The sequence below is a fragment of the Rhea americana genome, unplaced genomic scaffold, assembly GCF_003343005.1.
Source record: "Rhea americana isolate MKP2758 unplaced genomic scaffold, rheAme1 scaffold_259, whole genome shotgun sequence".
Classification (NCBI taxonomy): Eukaryota; Metazoa; Chordata; class Aves; order Rheiformes; family Rheidae; genus Rhea; species Rhea americana.
In genome coordinates this window covers 714,643-729,424 of record NW_028186378.1, presented here as the reverse complement: position 1 = coordinate 729,424, position 14,782 = coordinate 714,643, and the positions used below count along the sequence as shown (strand labels likewise).

Genomic DNA, 14,782 nt, shown 5'->3' with positions numbered 1-14,782 from the left:
TACGGCGTTGATGTGATGGCCCGCGACGCCCACGGCAACACGGCGCTGGCCTACGCCAGGCAGGCCTCGAGCCAGGAGTGCATTGACGTTCTCCTCCAGTATGGCTGCCCCGACGAGCGCTTCGTCCTTATGGCGACTCCGAATTTGTCCCGGAAGAACAATAACCGAAACAACAGCAGCGGAAGAATGCCCACCATCATCTGAGGGACTTAGTCGCGTATTCGCTGACCTGAATCACACCCGCAGCCTCATTATTCCTCCATTCCCATCACAGCTCTGCTCTGTGAGTCTGCAAACTTTCCTTTTCCCTTTTCCCTTCGGTCCATCCCTGTCCCATCCAGGAACGTCGCCTGTGGGGAGCGCGAGGGGATGAGAAGGAGCAAAAGGGGCTGCAGAGAAAGCCTTTGTTTCAGCGAACGCTCCCGAACGATGACGGCAGCGAAACGGCGGCGCAGGAGCGAGGGTGCGGGGGGTTCCCCGGGACAGAGCGCGGCAGCGCTGGGACGGCAGGCTCTAGGCACCGGCTCCACGAGTGGGGCAGGAAAGGGGTGGAGGGAGCGGCAAGCAGAAGCAAGAGGAGAAGCAAGACGAACCGGCAACTTCCCGTAACTTGACAGTTAAGCACATCAGTACGTTTCACCTCTACCAAACGGAGCGCTTGGATTTCATTCTTCTCTCTGAAGAGCTTGACGGCATAAATCAGAAGCAAGCACAGAGTTTGTCAGGTTTGAAGCTCCTATGATGGTATGTGTCAAATCAGTTGTAGCTAATCTGTCCAGGGAGAATACTGGCTTCATTACACTTGTATAGTTGAGTTCTTCCAGCATTACCGCTGTTTAATAGAACATGATTAGTCATCACGGAGAAAAAAGCATATTAGCTGAGGAGGTAGTTACATGGCACGCTTCGGTGATTGCTTGGATGTGATTGCAATATTCTTAGAAGCATCATATTATCTCAGACATGTTCTTTCAAGCCCTTGGAGCCCTCCTTTCTAAATTCACTGTCATAATTTAGTATCTGTTTAATTTTTCAGTCCAAAGAGAGGAAATGAGTTGCTGAGTGTTATTTGACTGCAGTCTCCTTGGTGTAAAAACAAAATGGAAAAAATAAATAAGAGTAACTATGAAACACAAAAAGGAATAATGAATACTGCTAAGGAAAAACATTTCAAGTACATTTAGTAAAATTAAGAAATGCATTAAAGGCTAATATTTTTTCAGCCAGCAGAAATATATTCTGTCATTTTGCCAAGGTAAATGTGTTGAGTTTTTGGTCACTCCTGTGATTCATTGCCTAACTTATACAGATTTTGTATTGTGTCTTTAGATTATATGTATGTAAAAGCTATTTGAATAAAAAAAATCATAAATATGCATTGATTTTTTTGTACAGAAGATGACATCTCTGTTAATTTATATACAGTAATGGATGTGAACTAAATAATGTGCAACTAGTTAGGATCTGTGGATTACTGGTCACACTGTACATTGAAAATATTCCCCGCAGTGAACTCTCTATTTCCATTGCAAGCCTTTCAAGAAYGTATCAGAATGAGATTATGGCACATTTGGCATTAAAAAAAAAAAATAGCGCATGAGACATTTTGGAAAGGTGAAGAGGCTGTTGCTCAGCCTTATAAATATACTTTACTTCAGAAATCACCAAGCTTTCACAAGCCAAGACAAAAAGCTGCGTGAAGATCAGATCTGATTAATTCCCAAATTGATAGCCATCACCAGAGCGGGCAGGGCATGGCTGCTTTGACTCTGTACTTGGCTGCTTTCGGGAAGAAAAATGGCTTGTGAAAGTAGCCTGGACAGATCATTTGAATTTCAAGTTTTAATATTTGTTTTGAATATTTTGGTATTAGCAGACAGATCCTAGCTTCTGCTCTTTTCTACAAACTAGGATTCTGGCACGGGAAAGCAGGCAGTAGTGCTCTTGGCAGAAAGAAAAGTGATTTTTTAAGTGGCGTATGGCAATGTGAAGATGGGGGAAGGGTATATCACAGGGAAAGTTGAAAACTCAACTGAATTAGATGGCAAAGGAGCAATTATGTAAAGTCAGTGAGGTGCACACAGCATAGTAATTTGCAAATCTACCTGCTCCTTCTGTATTTCACAAGCCTTCGGTGGTGTTCCTCCTTGGGGCTCTGTATTTCAATTGACAGACAACCAGGAGGAGGATAGCATTCACTAAATAAAATGCATGTAGACAAAATGGGAAGGGAAAAAAATGTACTCTGACTATTTTAAGGAAAAAAAAATCTGCAAATGACAGATTCAGTGTAAAATCATCAAATTAAGGAAGAAAAGCAAAAAAAGGAAAAAAAACAAGGTGAAAGCAGGAGAATATTAATCAGCTTTTCCTATTCTGTAGTGTTCTCGTTTTCTATTTTGTTACTCTACGAGATTTGACTATTGGTTTGGGGGAATCGTTATTTAGCCAGCCCAGGCAAACCATACCACATATGGTTCAAAGTAAGGCTGCAACTGATTCTGATCATGGTGGGATTTTTTTTTTTTTTTTTTTTGGTGCTGTTTTAAATTTGCAAGGGATGTCTGTTATAATTACTATTCCTCCATCATTCGATGCAGCTCCCTGATCTTAGGTACTTTGCTCGGCCACAGGGCAACGTGTCTAACATGCAGCCGAAGAGCAAGCTGTAAAGCCCGCTGCATCTTGGTGCTCACCAGCTTCACGCCTGTAACAGGGGACCCAGCGTCAATTCGGGAACTGAGACTCTTGTTCCCAGAGGTGCTAGCTGCCTGCTGTTCCCCTTGGGACATCAAGGGCATTTTGTTTCTGAAAGCTCAACTCCTGCACTTCGACTGCATCGTAGAGAGATTTGCCACTGTTGAGTTCTCAGTACGCGTTCCCTTTCAGAGTTGGTTTTGCTTAATACAAAATATTTTCTGTGCATAATTTAATACTCTTTTTAGGCCAGTTTCCCCTTAAAAAAACAAGAAGGATGCTTGAGAAACAAGGGCAGACAGGTTGTCTTGCAGACTTTGGGCCGAGGAATTAAATGCTCTTTTGATACAAATTTTCTGCAGGAGAGCCTTGAAAAAGCATAGCAAGATTTTTTTTGGAAAGGAAATCCCACAGTATTATTGGAAGAATGACGTATCCAGGCAGGCCAACTAATAACCTCGTGCTTTTAATTAAAGCAGTAACACAGATGTTTTTAGCCTGAACATAGTTTTTCCTTGGACATACAGGAGTTGTTKGTAACTACGTGGACACTTTGGCCGAATACATGGTGGCTTCCCCAAATRTTTGGGGTGTCTGCAGGAAGAATACCCAAGTTGTGTTTATGGTGGCATCTGTTCTGGAAGACGGGGAGGTTTCCAGTCCTGTCTCTTTGAGTCAGAGGACAGTGCACAAGGTGGCCTGCCGTTGTGGGTAGCAAGGAGGTAGGCTTGGAAAGATTTATCACTTTTCTCGGCAGTGCTTTCCTAAACCAGCTTCCTTGCTTCACGGACACGTGGTCAGCAGGAAAGACGTTACAGGACACAGAAGGTGAACAGATCATGGGGTCTGTCCTTGTGGGGGGCGGATGCCGTGGTGGCAGTCAGATGGGTTTGGTGAGATGGCTTTTAAAAGCTTCTTAGCACCTCTTGAGCTGGTGAAATGGGCCACCTAGAAAGGATCTCCAGCCAGTGCAAACTCCATCCCCTGTTTGTTGCGAGCTCTGTGTCTTATACAGTATCATCAGTATGCACTGCGTTTAAAAATGAGAGGAAAAGCCCAAATCTTTCCATCTGGTGTTCCCTGTCCGTGTCCTGCATTTAAAGCTTGATCTTCCCGTTGGTATGGTACAGCCTACTTTGCTTCCTGTAGGCTAGGCTGTGCCACATTGTGGTCAAAACACAGCTGACAACCTTGCGCTACAGCGGAGAGCTTGCATGGAGGAACATCTCCGCTGTAACTAGTCCAACAGTGCTTGGTTTTGTGGACTGAGGCCTCTAGGGTCTGCGTGCTTCTTAGGGGATGCATTTGCCTATCGCGAAGGACGTTCTTGAAGCCGTCCACGTGGATGGGCACGCAGAAATGGGCAATGTGTGCTGGCGCTTTCAGACTGCAGGAATTGCTCCCATTATTTTCACTCTTTGAACCTGTCTCCTGCTCCTTACCTTGCGTTTAGCCCCTCTTGTTGCTTTTTGGGAACCCACTTGCCAGACTGTTTACGCCCTCCGAGCATGTTATAAGCAAATTAAAAACAAATTGAAATCTAGTCAGTAAGAAATCCCCGCAGAAGCCAAGTTAGCTGAATCTGTTTCTGTTTTCTCAGAAAGTGGAGTCTACAGCTGTGGTTTTCATTGTGTCCTCCTGTTTAACCCTTTTCATGATCCCAGATACCTTTAAATCCCACACCTTTAATTCCTCTGCACTTTACCCACAATGACTAAATCCCTAGAAGTGAGTCAGCCTTTGCTATTAACATCAGCACTTTTCTTCTATTTATTTTAAGCTAATTGCTGGTGAACAGTAAAGAAGAGTTGGCTCCGTAAATCTGCGTCTGGCATCTGCACCTTGATATTCCCGGAGTTCAGTAGGGCTTTCCTCTTTGTCACTGTTTGTGTAGAGATAAAACCCAACCTTGGGAAAATTCAGGGTTGTGCCAGTGCAGAGATGTGATTGAGGACTCCCTTTAGCAGATTTCGGGTCTTGTGCCAAAAAGAGGCAGAAGAAAAGCTATTTCTGGAGAACCTTGATGTAATCTGAGCTAGGTGCTGCTCAGAAAGCCAGGTTAGCTGTTGGGAAGTAGAGAGGATTTTAAGTGTTTCTACTTGGGCATCGTGTATAATTGTGTAAACGTTGTTGTTTAATTTGCTGTCTTTCCCTGTTTCCTAAAATTATGTGTATTAGTGCAAAAGGCTTTAGCTGCGCTCGGAGATTTCCCCTGGCAAGAGGGAGTTGAGTAACGTAGGGAAAGGAATAGAGGTGTGAATGCAGATATGATCTTAGAAATGATTTCCAGCACTATAATGTAGTATAATGAGATGCTGGGGTGAGATGCTAGGGTTTTCAGATAGCTTCATCTTTTATATTTGTATGGAGATCAGGAAAAAAATGAAGTAATTTGTAGTTTGTAGTAATAGTGGAGACAAGCACAGATTTCACAAGAGGGTTCGGAAGGAGCCCTTCACAAATGTCTCGGGGAGCCACGTTTGCACCTTAACAGGGAACGGATGTTCATTTTAGCTGGAGATACTCATGCTAAAGAATGCAAGTGTTGGGGACCAAATTTGGGGCAGCTTGCCTGGGAGTGAGAGAACTTGCCCGTTCAGCGTTTCATTAGCAAGCGTCTTTGTTTCCCCTCTGATGACTCTTTCTGTCATTGGCACGTGGGATCTCTGACCATTAGTCTTGGATCCTCAACATCTCCTTCCATTTGGATAAATTTGTGGGTGAAATTTGTTGCATAGAAAAGCATTTTTGGACATTCTTCTGAATGACGCATTGTTTGTTTGTTTGTTTGTTTTAAAAAAAGGCTCTCTAGTCTAAAGTTCTTTTTGGTCAAAGTAGAAAAAATGTGAATATGTGTCACAAATTAGAAGATTCTGCAATGAGGTTTGACTCATTTTGAATTTTAAGCTACAAAAAACAAGGTTGGTTTAAATGGTTTTATTAGAAGGGAATCTCCTGTTTGGAAAGAAAAATAGAGGCAATAGAGCAAAATATCTAAAGCTGTAGGTAGGTAGATTTGTTTATGACGATATTCTAGTTTTTGGTTTGTTGTTTATCATGGGGGGCCAGTTCTTCAAGTGTGTATTTGGTGATCTCATCTCATGACAGCTTATCTTGAGTTGACGGAATCTATCTCACATTTTTCATGGAGGACATAAGGGTTTTGGCCGAGATTTTCAGGAGCTGTGAATAATTCTTGTTTTGAGAGAAGGGATTGCATGATTTCTGAGAACAAGATGGGGGGGGGTAGAGCATTTTAGGCCCCAAATCACTCGTCATGCTTTTGGTAATGTTGGTCCCTGTGTTTCATTTCAGGTGATTAGCAATATGTGGGTGAATTAACTCCCATGGTTTACTCTTGTTCCCTGGATGCTCRGGGAACTTTTGTCCATGGGCAGATGAAATAAAAATGTTTTTGTGCATTTGAGTGGTTTCAGCCTCTTCATAAATATCCGCGTATCTCCAAAATCTCTGTGGCATATCCGAGTGGTCAGTCGTGCTGACACGCAAAGCTTCAGCTGTCTCTTGGCCATGACCTTCTGGATGTGTGTTTGCTTCCAGTACTAAGAGTTGACTACTTTGCAGTGCTTCAGAGCTAGTGATTTTTTTAACTGTGTGTTATGTACAAACAGTGAAGGGGGGGCGGGAGGGGGTTTTCTAGAGGTCTAACGGCATGCGTTGGGGATGACCATGTTGCTTGCTGGCAGTGAATGCACCATCAGCTATTCTGTGTATGCCACGTTTTATACCGAACTGAGGGGAGGGGGTGTCTTTTTGATTTGTTCCTGCAAACTTTTAATTGTCCTGTCCTCCTCATCTTCCTCTACCTCTAAAGTTAGAATAGCTTAATGCCGCGACTATAGCCACACAAGAAACTTGGAGCAGTCCCAGCTCCTCATAAGCAGCTGAAAACATTTCCCACTCATCTTGAATCCGGGTGCAGGGAGTAAAAGCCCCAACAGTAGACAATTTGGTAGTGCCTGGTCTGAAGGCAAGCCTCAAACTTACACAGAACTGAGGAAGGCAGTAGCATTTTTTTGGCGATGATGGTAGGTTGCTCTTTGGCCAGTCATTCCCAGAGCAGGAATCCAAGTGAAGTCATGGTTGAGTTGCGTTGGCAGCATATGGAAAAGGTGGTTGGAGTCCTAAAGTAAAAGCAGTGTGTCCCATATAGATACTGCTTACTGGACTACCTAAATGAGCTTTGCACTCCATGTGCATATGTGTGTTTATATATACCTACCTGCTCTACATACCGCTGTTGGCAACTGTGTAAATGTATGCACACACATTTACATGTTTATCAAAGTTATAGCTAGAGCCAGGTTTTCTGCTCAATGTTTTTAAAATGTGCGAGCTTCCCAATTTGTCTAAATCCAGCTATTTCCAAGCATACGGGAGGCATGCACAGACTGGGGGGGGTGCCTGCTCTGGGCTGCACGGGGCGATACGGGAGAAAGCCAGGGGCTCTTTCAAGCCGTTAAACAGGTACCTGGCTTGTGCAAAAATTCAGCTTGTTCGAACAGGGACAGTCGACTTCAGAAAACCTTTAACTTGGCCACCAGGACTGAAATGCCCACTTTACTTGGGATAAGAAAAAAAAATCACAGGTGGCCAGCATTACTGTGGGAAGAAGAGGGGGAAGGAGATGCAGAAGGTGCAAGGAGCCTTGTATATCCAGGGCAACGAGTGGCGTGGGACCAAGCTCAGCAAGGTCTTGCACCTGTAACAAAGTTACTATTTTGCAGTGCTATTGAAAACCCCTCCCAGTGTTTTTTTTCCTACTTACGCAGAGTTTCAACTGGATTCAAAGCATGCTGAATCCACTGAGAGCATTTTGCCAGTCTGCAGGGAAAACAGGACCTAACTGTCCTCTAAAAGCACAGCCCTTTTCTCTGTGGAAATACAAAGTTTCCAGGGGACCACAAGGAAGCACACGCGTTTGGTCCGGTTATCGTTTCCTATTTTAACTTCAGGAGCGTTTTTCCCACTTGCACCCGGGGTCTTTTGAACCGCTCGGGACGTGCTTGGTATAACTCTTCCCTTCGCACCGTCCTACGTGGACGCCGCGGGCTCGAGCAGCCGCGGGGCTGGTGCCGCAGCTCTTGCTGCCTCCGGCCGCTCGGCCCCCTGCGTCATTTGAGCGTATCCCCAGGCCCATTGCYGAGGACCATTCCGTCTTCGATCTTGATGGCACTTTTATTTTGGGCTCCTCTTGGGAAGTGGTTGACAGAGGTGCCGACTGRGATGGGGAGAAAGGGAGCCCAGGCGAGCAGGGACACCCGCGCACTGCGTTTGGGGTAGAGGCAGAAGATACCTAGCACATGGCAGACTTTATAACAAGGGTTTGATTTTTCTTTTTGTTTGTTTTGTTTCTGTTTCTGTAAATAGTAATGTATAAATGATGACAAGACAGTGTGGAAATTATTAAAAGATACGTCTTTTGTTGTTGTTTTTATATTACCTCATTCAGCAAGTTTGTTTTACAATGACTCAATGATGCTTTATTTATATTGTTTGTACTGTAATTAAAACGATTGACGAACATTTCACTTTGCTTGTTGGTTCATATGATTTTGTTTTGATTAAATATGCCAGTTTGTATTATGTTTCCCTTTACTCTCTCTCTTCGCGTTGAGATTTTTGTGTCAACTGTACAGTATTCTGAATAAAAAAAATAAATAAAAAAGGAAAAAAATTGTAAAGTACTGCAGAGAGGGACTGCTATATTGTATAGGTCTCTTCCTAATAAAGACAAGAAAACATGTTCGTCACAGTTCTGCTCTTTGCTTGAGTCTTCTCTGCAGTGTTACTGAGAGATACCTGCTCTGGCCCTACTTTCTTCTAGTATTAATGATGAGATACTGTCACTCTTAGCTGGTAATAAAGATGAAGTATTATCTGAGGCCTGGGATGTCAGAAGAGCTGGTAATGGCGCAAATTGATAAATTAAAAAGCAATAAGTCACCAGGCTGTAATGGTGTATACCTAAGAGTTCTGAAAGTGCTTATGGACTRAATGACAGATCTGCTAGCAAAAATATGCGATCTTTCATTAAAAACAGTTATTCTCCCAGAGGAAGAGAGAGTAGTAAATGTTGCACCTACGCTTTAAGAGTCTCTGGAGGAGATCCAAGGAATTAGGCCAGTAACGGTTACATCTGTATCTGCTAAATTGGTTGAAATGATCATTTAAAATAAGAATAATAAAACATCTTTAAGGTCATGATATGGTAAAGTCTAATCACTTCTTTGAAGGAAAAGCATGGCTCTCTATTTGAATTCTCTGAACAAGTTATCTAAAGCAGTGAGCAGCTGATTGACGCTTATTAACATTTTTAAAGGTCTTTGGCAGAGTGTGTCATGAGAAGAGGCTCAAGAAGCTAAGTAGGCGCTAGGGAAAAGACAAACCTTTGCCATGGTTCAGAAGGCTGAGAGATGTGGCCCAAAGGGAAGCAAGAAGTGATGGGTTTTCACCCGAGTAAACTGTTAACTAGCAACAGGCCAGAAAAGTCCCTGCYGAGACTGATCCGTCTCAGCAGAAGGCTGCCGATAAGGTTAGAGTATCGGTAGATGTGGAAAAAAAGTCCATTGCCATGTGTGGCACTTCAGAGAAGCATTATCAAGGTGGGTACATCATAGAGAATAGCAGATGAAATTCAGTAATTGTTTAAAGAAAAAAAACAGAAGAAACGTACATTACTGGGACAAAATGGAAGAYGACTTATATAACATGCCCTACGGTGAAGAAAGGAATGTAAGATTTCAAGATACATAAGAGCACCTTGAATACAATGAGAAATGCTTCTGTTGGACCACCTATGCTTGTCCTGTTTCATAAAAGATGCAGAGAAATTAGGAATGTTCAGAGACTAATGGAGCTAGGAAGAGACTGAAAAAGTGGTGATTTGCCATCAAATAGAGACATAAAGAGGGGGATTTAATAACTGCAGATAAGCAGTGAAGAGAAAACGGGTTGGGAATGTTTGTTTTCTTGGTCTGGTGACAGACATTGTGCGTGGGCTGATGCTAAAAGGCAGCAYGTTCAAAACTGGTAACCAGAGTTAGAGGATGTCCAACACATTACTGGATCGGAGACCTTRCAGCGGTGGAATATTGCTCAGGAGAACTGGCCAAGGTTAGGCAGGTGAGTTTGCATCTTCACAGAGTGAGCRGGACTGCACAGAGTATAGGATGGGATTAGTTTTCTGGTTTCTGTCTGCTTGTGTCTTGCTCAATATTTCTTCGTTATCTGGGTTATCGCATATCACACCTTGCAAGGGGGGGTCTTCCTCACTTCTGCGTCACATGCCGTGGAGGAAGCCCGTTGTTCCCCTCTAGTCTTTCAGCTGTATCTGTACTGTCAGTGACTATCTTGGCAGGGGTGGTCTGTRATTTTATTCCCAGGTACGAGATGGAAGATGATGATGTTTGTGGCCTTGACACAGCTGGTTTCTCCTTCCTACCTTGCTGGGGACTGGGAAGACCCCATCAGAGAAGGTGCTGGAGGGCAGCAGCGCCTACTGCACAGCATGGTGGCGGGGCAGCGAGCGTCGGAAGTGGATGGTCTCCTTCCTGTAGGGAGYTGCCAGTTCTGCCCCTTCTGTTGGGGATTAGTTTGGGGTTTGTTTTCTACTTCCTTTTACGCTCTTCAGTTCTCAAGGTGCTCTGGGAAGCCAGCACCAGAACTGTGGGGAATGAAAAATTGCATGACCCAAGACGATTTGCTAATGGATTGATTTAAAAAAAAAAAAAATGTTTTGAGTCTGAATCACTGCTTTGCTGTGCAGCAACCGTGCAGCTTTGGTCTTGCAAGGTTTTTCTACTGCATTTAACCCCCTCGCATATTGAACTGGCACCTTAAACAGAGGCAGGCGCTTCCTGTTCTCCCCTCCTGGATTTGGAATGTGAACTTCCAACCTGGAGCTTGCTCTGGTTTGCCCCTGGGTGTAAAACTATAACAATGTTTTAGGAATCACCTGGTTTGCCATTCTAAAAGGATGTAGTTTTTGAGGCAGGCAAGGCTGGCTCCTACCTCTCCATAACGATGCTCCGAATAGCTGGAAGATTCTGGTGCCAGGGGTGGTTGAGCAGGTTTAAGGATGTTTTATTTACTGGCACATTTCTCACCAGTCCCTCCAAACCTGCCCCCATGTACTCCTGAAATGCTCTCAGCTGGTGGCATTCACAGATCCCTAGGGAGAAAAGCACATACTCTCCTGTAAGACAGCAGAGGTCAGAAAGAGCTTTTGAAGGAAAACTCCCATAATGAGAGTAGGGAGAACTCCTTCTTTTTTTTTTTTTTTTTTTTTTTTTAAGGACCAAAACAGCAATTGCTGTAAACACAAGATCATTGCTCTGTCATCAGGCCTGGCTGTGTGTTTCCAACCTTGCCTACAAAGGATTTGCTTTGAGGGACCSTGGGAGCAATCACTTGGGGAATCTGCTGCAGAGCCCAGGAGACTTTTGCTCCACAGGTATCACACGCCTTTAGCGCTCAAGCAATTCAAAATCATGCTGTTGGCAGTTTGGCTTTTCCATATTTGGTCTTTAACGGGAATCCAGAATGACGAATCCAGAATGATGTGGAGGGAGCCACATGAAAAGCCAGGTGAGGATGACCCCAGCAGTCGCCCAYCATGCAGTGCTGGGATAGAGCCGACCTCCAGGAAACAGCTTTCGGCTGAGATGACTGAGGACGGATGGGGAGAAAGAGCTAGATCCACGTTTGTTTACRAAGAAAAAGCCAAGCTCACTCAACCTCAGTAAAATCCATAGGCAAAACAAAGAGAATATTTTGCTGTCTTTGGTCTTCACAGATGTTGGGTAAGAGTGGCCTTGATCAAAGGTCCACCTAAACCAGTACCTGTTCTCCAAGAGTAGCCAAAAGCCAGTGCTAGGGAAGGGYATAAAAGGAGATTATATGAAGCTTTTGCTGTATTTTCTTCCAGCCGCTGTTTATAATTCAGGGGCTTCCCAAGCTGCCTCTGTTTTCTGCATATTTAATAATCCCCAGTGGATTTCTCTTCCGTGACTCTGGCTGATCGCCTGAAGCGCTGGAATCCGTGAAAGCTTTTAGCAGCTCCATCCTAGGTCAAGGATGTTCACCTCACCTGAACTGGGTGGAAAAACACTTTTTTTTTTTTTCCCTCCCCCTCCTCCCTTTGCTCTTTACACTAGCCTGGAGAGGAACATATATATGTAAATGTATAATATATTTTATATATATATATATATATCTTTTTCTGATGGAGTATTCCTACATCATTGCAACTCCCATCCAACCGCTGCTTGGAGTGTGACTTTGGAGAGCCCCAAACAGCAAGAGTTACTAGGAAGGAGCTGTTGGGAGYGTACTGGGGAAATGCATCTCCTTCTGGTGAGCCCACAAAACGCGCAGTAGGAAAACCACAGACTCCTTCTTCCTCTCCGTGACAGGCCTGGAAAACCCACCAGGCAGTAATTTATCTCGCCTAATGTCCAGTAAAGCCCTTAATTGGCCAATAAATGTGGTCACAATAACTGCACTTGACACRCAGCGAAGCTGCCAGCAATTAGCACTTATTTATTTGCATACTGCCCTGCCTGAGCTCCGGCTCGGCTCCACGCTCACGAGAGCTGTTTGTTTTTAAGCCAAGGAGACTCGTCACCTTTGCCAAAGAGAGGACGAGACCTGAAGTGATGGAGAAAGAAAAAAGAAAAAGAAAAAAAAAGAGCTAGGGAGCAACAATGGAGCAGAGATGCAGGAAGAGTGGGAAAAAAACCTGACTTGGCCAAAAGGAATAAAACCACAGCGCTGTGTTTGCCCAGTCCCCAAGCAATGTGGGTTCTGGGGCAGCCACTGCTCCCCAACTCTCTCCTCCTCCCCAAACCGAGATGCTGCACGACAGCTCCTGCTCCCGCGGCTCCAGTTGGTAACAGCCACTCTGATTGACTGCAGGTTTCCCTGTAACTGAGCTTAATTAGCAAGCTAATCAGGTCTGGAGATGGTTCCAATTTATTTATTGGCCGATGGCTGCCACTAATCGGCCTGGCCAGTTAATCCTGGTGGAGCTGTGGCCCTGTGCCAGGCGAGCAAGCATGCTGGGTTGGCACTGGCTGCAGCCACCCAGAGCTGGCAGAAGGRAGCCCCTCACCTGGCCTCTGGGTGCAGTGTGTTGCTAGAGATCCCTGCTCTCCAGGTCCTCCTGGAGCCTCAGCTCTGGTCCCTCCAGAAGTCCCYGGGGTCTCTGGAGGTGGGTGGCTACGGCATGCGGATGTGCATTCGGGGTGGCGCCAAGGGAAGGGTACAAGTGAGCGGCATCTCTCGGGCCACGTCCCCAGGAGAGGGGCACGGTGATGCGGGTGGACCGCCCACCCTCAGCCCTTTTTTTTGGGGGTGGGGGTGTCCCTTCCCACCAGGTATCCACCCCTGAGCTGGAGACTCTCCCTTTCCCTCGCTAGCAGCCCCTGAGCTTGGGCAGCCCCTGATATTTTAACCAAAAAGACAACGAGGAGAGGGGGGGGGAAGAAGGAGGGGGGAAGGGGAAAAAAAGCCTTGCTTCTGATTCGAATCCACACGGCTCGAGCTGCCGGCGTTGATCCGAGCTCTGCCTTTCTCCTGGTGATTGAAGAGCCCTTCAGGGCCAGCGTTCGCTCCCCACGAGGGCGCTTAGGGGCAGCAATCACAGCCCGGCGGATAGGCCGGGTCCCCGACCCCAGAGGGGGCGGCGCTGGGGCCCGGGGCGCTTCCGAGGCCGACGGCGCCCGGCTTCGCRCTCTCGCCCGCCAGTGGGGGACGGTTATTAGCGGGAGTGATGGGGATCACCTGCCTTTACAAATGTAACTTTGCAGAAGGAGGCAGGAAGACAGATCACTCTCAACTATTATTCATTAAGGGAAGTCCTTTATAAATCCCAAATTAACAATTTCTCTTGGAGAGCCTTGCCATTACCCGGCTTTCACGGCGACATATTGCCACTTTGGAAATCTGAAATATGAAAATAATTGGGGAGGGGGAGACAGAGCGGTGGCAGGCTGAGGAGCGGCGCGTCCACATAAGAAAATACAGATGCATGCCTTAAAAAAAAAAAAAAAAAAAGGCACAGCGAGGCGATGTTGCGGATAGATATCGCTTAGACTACAGCTGCAAGGATGCTGGTAGAAGCCCGAGCGGCTTCTTGGCGACAAATGGGCTGTTTGCAAATGCTGAGCTCCTGCCGGGCCAGCTGCAGCCACGGATGGGTTTCGTAAGGACTTTGCTATAGCACGTTTGGAGTTTTGCTGCCAAAAAAAAATAAAAATAAAATAAATAGTTGCTTTCAGCAGGCAGGGCAATGTGATTGAAAGCAGAGGTGCAGCTTTATGCTTGGCCAACGTGCCGTCACCCCTCTTTGGGGATGGGACGGGGGGGGGATCCTTGTTTCAGGGCACGGAAGGAGCAGTCGGAGCAGCTTGGCCGTGGGGCGCTTGGGAAGCGCTCTGGGCGCTCGGAGCTGCGGGCTGGCCCGGCGYGATCGAGCCGCTCGCTGGCAGTCTAACAGCACTCCCGGAAAACCGATAAGCGGRAGACTGCCCCCTACCCCAGGTTTCGCCCCGTTATTTAACAGCCTCGGAGCATTAAAAGCAGAGCTGGGGCCAGGCTTTTGCAGCGGCTCTCGTGGGCTGAGCCCCCGATGGCGACGATGACGGGGTTGGGGGGGGGAAGCAAAGTTTGGTAAGTAAGTTTGCAGAGCCGGAGGGAGGGCGGCACACCCCCGATTGGCGCGTTTAATAGGATCAGGTCAGTGTAATCCTGTTTTATCCATTGTAATTCAGGCAGCCAAGGAGACCTCAAACTATAGGGGAAGGGGCTTTTAAAACCGCAGCGGCGCTGCCACAAAGCCAGAGGCTGGAGCCGGGACAAAAGCAGGAGAGAGGATGAAGTGGCTTGAAATAAATAGATTAAGGAGCTCTATGGGCCAGGCGTAGCAGGAGGGAGAAAAGAGCAAGCGAGGGGCGGGCGGGCACCCTGCAGTGCCAGGGGGCAGGAGGGGACCCAGTGCTGCCAGGATGGGGGGGCAGCATGCACAGGCAGCAGCCCAAACCACAGGCCTAAGAGGTATCCG

At 46.2% G+C, this 14,782-nt stretch overlaps 1 protein-coding gene across 5 annotated transcripts in view; it reads left to right on the top strand.

The window, feature by feature from the left end:
- The window catches only part of AGAP1 (ArfGAP with GTPase domain, ankyrin repeat and PH domain 1), a 384,866-nt gene extending 376,393 nt beyond the window's left edge, over positions 1 to 8,473 (top strand). For all 5 annotated transcript variants that reach the window (XM_085307476.1, XM_085307474.1, XM_085307475.1 and 2 more), the window contains one exon: positions 1 to 8,473. In XM_085307476.1, coding sequence (XP_085163602.1) covers positions 1 to 204 — 204 coding nt within the window. In that variant the 3' untranslated portion in view covers positions 205 to 8,473.
- Positions 8,474 to 14,782: the final 6,309 nt, after the last annotated feature.